Below are 6,142 nucleotides of genomic sequence, written 5' to 3' on the forward strand. Positions count from 1 at the left end.
CTTTCTACAGTTCCCATTATTTGCCGCCTGTGATGGCTGAGGCCGCTTCCTGCCTGGATTTAAAGGCGTCCTTTTTTCAAGTCTCTTTACCGCGGGAGACTCGGCATCTCCTTTGATGCCGCGTGGAGACGGCACGCTGGTGGAGCTCACGGCTCCCCATGGGATGCAAGGCCAGCCCAGAAACTCTCCAGATTATCATTTCAGCAATTGCGGGGGTGACGACGGTGGCTCACCGCCTCTGGGCCGCACCTCCACGGGTGCGTGTCGACGTATGGATCGATAATATCCGCATTGCAGGGTCGAGAAGCGACGTGACATTGTGGGAGGCCCAAGTGCTTCGTAATGCGGACGGCCTTCACGCCACGATAGGGGAAGATCGCGAGTCGGCAGCACGCAGTACACCTTCCTGGGAGTGCTGTTTGATCATACATATCAGGCGGTATCCCTGAGCGACACGTTTGTCCGGTCCGTATGCGCCATGTCGGCGCGGAATTCTTCAACCATCGCGGAAATGGAGGTTATGGCGTCACGCTTTTTTGTACGCGACTGCTACTTTTTCGAGGCGGTGCGACGGCGATTATCCGCACTCAACCGGGGAATTGTGCAGGAGACATCCCCGGCTAACGTTCCGCCGGCAGCGGTTGGTTTGGGCGAGAGATTGCGACACATGGTCGAGAACATAGTTGCAAGCGAAACGTCAATGCCACTGAAAAGGCATCGGCCGCCGTCATCACGGACGCATCGCTCCATGGATGGGCAGCCGTTTATATTCCAGACTCCGGCGACGTTAAAATTGCCGGGAGGAAATGGAAGAGGAAGGCTTTTCTTATCATGCAGGCCTCGGTGCGCGTGGTACGCTTAGCCTTATCGGCCTTTCCCGCCGTCTCGCCACCCACCATGGACATTGGGTGGACAACACTTCACTGCAAGGAGCGGCGAATAAGGGCGGCTCACAATCACACGCCATGACGTGGGAGCCGCAACGGATATATGAGTTTTTGGACTCTCGCGGAGTACAGGCATCCGTTGCCTACGTGCGGTCTGCCGAAGGACAACCCCCGCAGACGGCATATCACACGGTCGTGTTTTTGCACTTCAGGACGTGGCGAAGGGTAGAACTTGCGAAGGGCAGCGGCGGAGTCTTGTGGCTGGAGGACCCCAAAGTCTGCCACTTTGTAAGTAATAAATATATATACATCCAATCCGAGTAGAATGCAGTATTTCACGATTGTGGCTATAGGATGATGTATATATATACATTTACTTGGTGTAAAGTTTGAGGACGTGGTGAACGCACTCTTATTCCATTTACTTCTCATTCCCGTCTAGTTTGTTTTTTGTGATTGATAACCTCAGGATGATGAAAGCGGCCCAGAAGATTATTTTTATTTTGTGTCACCGCGTGAAGCACTGCATTCTATTGAAGGCGGGATGGCAGTGCAAATTTTGGCGCCGCGTGACTGGTGGATGGGTGAGGACCCACTTCGACGTGTGGCTGGCGTGGTGATTGCTAGCTCCGGGTGCGTTGTGTGTTGGCTGCGGGGCTGTGGCCGTATCCCGTTGCCCGTGAGAATGTTGTGGAGGCGGTGTGTGCATTTGCTGTGTGGATGGCCGAACCCTCTCACCCGCGGACTGACAGCACTGCGGTGTTTGTGTGCTTCAGCGGCGTTGTGCGAGCATGTCCTCTTTTAGAGTTTGTGTGGTGACAGCGGTGCCACAGGGGTGTGGGACCGTGACCAGCGGAATGCGTGGGTGAACCCTCCGCGCCCACCACGTTGTTGTTGTAGGTCCTCTCCAACACTATGCTGGGTGGATGGTACCCGCTTGCCGTCGTTGCGGTGGTCTCCGTGCATGTGATGTGCGTCACGCTGTGTGGATGACTCTATTTTTGTGGCTGCTAGTCATGTCCGTGCGTATCTCATTTCTTTCTTATTCCCCTTTTGATTGTTTGTTAGTGTTCAGTTTTAACTCGATCCAACTAAGAAAAGAAGAAACAATGTCTGGAAGGCCAAGCAAAGGAATTCACGGTAATAAGGAGGGCCAAGCGTCTGCTGTGCCACAGGGAGATTCTCGGAAGAGAGCGAGGTCGGACCCTGAGGGTGACACAGATCAGCCCACTGCGACCTGCATAAGCGTGGAGGAAGCGCAACTACAGTGGACCATGTGCAGCACCGTGCGGAACATCCTGCTGGACGGAGAGACCGACATTTCCGAGATGAAGCTGAATGATTTTCTTCGGGAGTATTTTGGCTCCAGGGCAGCCGTTGAAGAAGAACAGAATGTGGATATGTGGAAATTTTTGGAGAGTCCCGATGCCTACATAAAAGACCAGCAGCTGCTTGAAGAAATTTCTAATTTAAAGGATTATCAGCTTTTAAGAGATAGGCGCAAGCTTGCGGACGGGCATTTGAACTATCTCGAAGACTGGATTGAATTTAAAGAGAAGGATACTGTCACTCCTCCTACAAGGAAAAAACTTAACGATGCCCTCACTCAGATACGGAAAGAAGTAGCAAGGTGGGAGGCAGAAGAAAGGGCGAAGCGGATGGCAGAAGAAAATGTAAGGCAGGATACTGAAGAAAAGACAACCAAGCTGGAGGGATTCTACGAGTCTGTGTACGGTGCGAAGTGGGGCCATGTCTTGGGGTTTTATGACGATAAGATTCGGAAGACCCGAATGGAGGTACATGAGGGAAAACCACCGCAGTCATGGACGTACAAGAAGGAAGGTCTAACTTTCGAAAAGGATGACGGTGTGGAGCAATTCAGCCCGCCATGTCCCAGGCTGATGGTGCTCACCTCGGACAAGGGATGGCCGTACTCGTGGAGGGAGAATAAACCCATTGTTGACTGCTATGTGAACTGTGAGGTGGATCGAGCGTGGCGAATTGTCAAGGACGATCTAAAAGACAGTTCCTCACCTGAGAAGCGTGTGTTGGTTGGGACGCCCGGGATCGGGAAGTCGATGAATGCCGGTTCGTACCTCCTCTACCAGCTGCTGCACTACGATGCCGAAAAAATCCAAGTGGTTGTCCACTGTTTTGGAGGGGATGTGGCCTACGTCTTTGACAAAACCACCAAGACGGTGACAAAATACGTGGGTAGTAAAGCATCCGAGAGTGTTGTGTCGAGTTTGTCGCAGCGTGGGATGAAAGGGTATATAATCTACGATGTGCCAACGAATGAGGCACAGCTGCCGATAAGTTTTGCGCCCTCCACCGGATGGGGCACGATTGGGCTGGCATCCCCAAAGGTAAGGGACGTTTATGAGTTTGCGCGTCAACGAGAATCTTACCGAATCATCATGAATTGCCCCGAAGGGATGGATGTGAAGGCGATGTGTGCGTGGATGAAGCGCGATGGGACTCCACAGGAGCAAGAGAAATACTGGAGGATGGTCTGCCAGCAAATGGATTTTCTGGGGCCGATTCCGCGTTACATCTTTGATGCGAAAGAATTCAGTAAACGCTATAATGAACTTGATCGTGTCTTGAGATCGATAAAATCTCGGGCTGACGCAAATTACATTACATTTGAAGCAATGAGGGCATGGTGTACCGAGAATCCGTTTTACAAACTCATGCGTGTTAACCGAGAAAGAGGAATATTTGGTTCCGAGGCTTTTAATACCGACTCATTATCTTATCACCTCACGAATCGAGCATTTCCCTTTCTGGAAAAGGTAATCCCCATTGTGGAGTTTTTAAATTTTCGGTAACGAGGAGTAAGAATGCTCCTTTGCGTCTGTATTTGTGGAGAGATATGCTTTGGACGCATTCAGGAATGAGGCCTTTTTCGTTAAAATAGCAGAGGAACTCAAGGAGCTGAGGTCGCCAGCGCCCCAAAAGCCACTGAACACCGTGCTGAGGGTGACCCCGGAGGACATCCCACCGAGCCGTTTGGATTGTTTCCATTGCAACGCGGACCCAAGAAGATTGATGTAAGGGACCGGTGGCTAGAGAAATTTCCGCTGGTTGGGCTGCGGATAACTACGGCGTGTCGACATCACAGGAGCGCCAGCACTGTGAGGCAGTTCGCTGAGTATCCGGCGGCGTATTTTGATGGGTGGGAGGACTTTGCCCGAGACATGTCGTGGGAGTTTATTTACGTGCAGCACGCAGACATTGTGCTGATGGGTGGCTGGCAGAGACGTGATGTCGTCAATTCCAATGTAGTGAGCGAGGAGGAGAACCAAGAAAGTCTGAGTTTCTGGAAAAAAAAAACGTACACCAGTACCAAGCGTCAATATCATCTGGAGTTTTCAGAAGAGGCGAACCTTCTCCGAAGTGAGGAAAAAACAAAAAAATAGGAAAACAAGACAAATTGGGGAATGAAAGGGATAGTTTGATATCTGGTGAAAAAAATATTCGGGTATTTTTATATGGTTTGATGCTTTTGTTTCCATGCGGTGCGGGTGCACCAGCACCAGGTGGCATTGAGGCACACAGATGCCAAGAATGTCCAACGCTATCGAACATAACAGTGACGGAATAAATTAGGGAGGGAGTGGGGTTGTTTTGGTTTTGGTTTTGTTTTTTTTCTGACAAACATTGGGTGATTTTCATATATCATGTTAATTGTTTGCGCATAAGATGCACAATCGGAGAATTGCTCTCTTGGCAGATTCATTGTGGCTAGCGGTGCTGCAGTATTGCTGCATTTTCCATTTTATTTTTATTTTCACTTTTGTTGTAGGGCCCATCACAAACGGAAACATATTTAAGGGATGGACGAAATATAAATTCCTTTGGAGAAGTAGCGCACTCCGTGTAACGGCACTGAGTGAGGCACTGCCATCTCATTGAAGGCGGGATGGCTGTGTAAATTTTGGTGCCGCGTGACTGGTGGATGGGTGAGGACCCACTTCAACGTGTGGCTGGCGTGGTGATTGCTAGCTCCGGGTGCGTTGTGTGTTGGCTGCGGGGCTGTGGCCGTATCCCGTTGGCCGTGAGAATGTTCTGGAGGCGATGGATCTCTTCTCCTCGTCCATGGCGTGTGGCTGCTGCCGGTGCGCACTGGTTTCCCTTGCAGCTCGCTGTGTTTCTCCTCCATGACTTTTCCCATTTCCTTCACACACAAAAAAAGGAAGTAAAACAAGCGCGAATCGCTACTGTGCACTCTGAGGGCTGTGAAAGGAACAACAGCAGTACACACACACACCGCCCACACACACGTATTTATATACTCTCAATTGTTGCTGCAGTCATGGCACCCCGCACACACAGCCGTACTCGCGTGACCGGATCCAGCGAAAGGAGGAAGGAAGGAAGAGAGAGTGAGCTGCAGAGGCCCAACATGTCCCGGCATCTCTTCTGCTCTGCGGTGCTGCTTCTCGTCGTCGTGTTATGCGGCACCAGTGGCGCTGCGCACGCTGTGCAGACGAAGACTGACGTTGATCCATTCACAGGGATCGGATGGACATCCTCTCAATGGGAAGCCCCTACAAAAGTTAATGAAACATTATTCTCGCTCCGCGTTCCCAGCCTTGTTGAGGTGAACAATAACGTGTTCTTCGTTGCTGAAGCGCTGTGCAAGGAAAAAGGAGAAAGCTGCAGCCGTGCTGGGATTGCGTCAAGGCACCTCGATCTAACTGATGATAAGCCAACGGAGATATTGACGCAGGACACAAGTTTGGTGGTGCAGTTTCCAGAGGGTGTTGCGACGGGTGCCGTCGAGGCAAAAGACACAATGCGGCCAACGACAGTTGTGGCTGGCGACAGTGTCTACATGCTTCTGAGAAATCAGAGCGTTACACCGTCGGTGGATAAATTGGCTAATGCACGTGACTGGGGACTTTTGCTGGTAAAGGGAAGCGTCAGTGGTGGCAATGAAATCACGTGGAAGGAGACCCATGCGGTGACGTTTGGAAACGATGAATATGTTGCTAAATTTTCGACCCAGTTGGTTTCTGGCGGAGGGTCGGGGATTAAGACGAAGGACGGTACGCTCATGTTTCCCATGCAGGCCACAGAGAAAGGAACGACTTCATTGCTGTCCATGCGCTTTGATAATTCAGAGAATAAATGGAAGCTTTCGCGCAAAACGGTTGGTGATGGCTGCAGGGATCCGACCATCGTGGAGTGGGGAGAAGAAAACAGACTCCTCATGATGGCTTCTTGTGAGCAAGGGTTACCGTGACGTG

At 51.1% G+C, this 6,142-nt stretch overlaps 1 protein-coding gene and 1 pseudogene across 1 annotated transcript, besides 3 other annotated features; both read left to right on the forward strand.

Moving 5' to 3' along the window:
- Nucleotides 1–1,256: a mobile genetic element.
- Nucleotides 1–6,142: a sequence feature (areas not merged during assembly with more than two copies in the genome that could not be assigned to a particular haplotype).
- Nucleotides 1,132–1,256: a mobile genetic element.
- Nucleotides 1,814–4,309, forward strand: Tc00.1047053506283.10 (annotated as a pseudogene).
- Nucleotides 5,206–6,138, forward strand: Tc00.1047053506283.20 (trans-sialidase, putative; the record flags this gene model as incomplete). Its single annotated transcript, XM_799419.1, has 1 exon — nt 5,206–6,138. One exon carries the CDS (start codon nt 5,206–5,208, stop codon nt 6,136–6,138), a length of 933 nt encoding a protein of 310 aa, XP_804512.1.

Source organism: Trypanosoma cruzi (assembly GCF_000209065.1).
Source record: "Trypanosoma cruzi strain CL Brener chromosome Unknown tcruzi_1047053506283, whole genome shotgun sequence".
Taxonomy (NCBI): Eukaryota; Euglenozoa; class Kinetoplastea; order Trypanosomatida; family Trypanosomatidae; genus Trypanosoma; species Trypanosoma cruzi.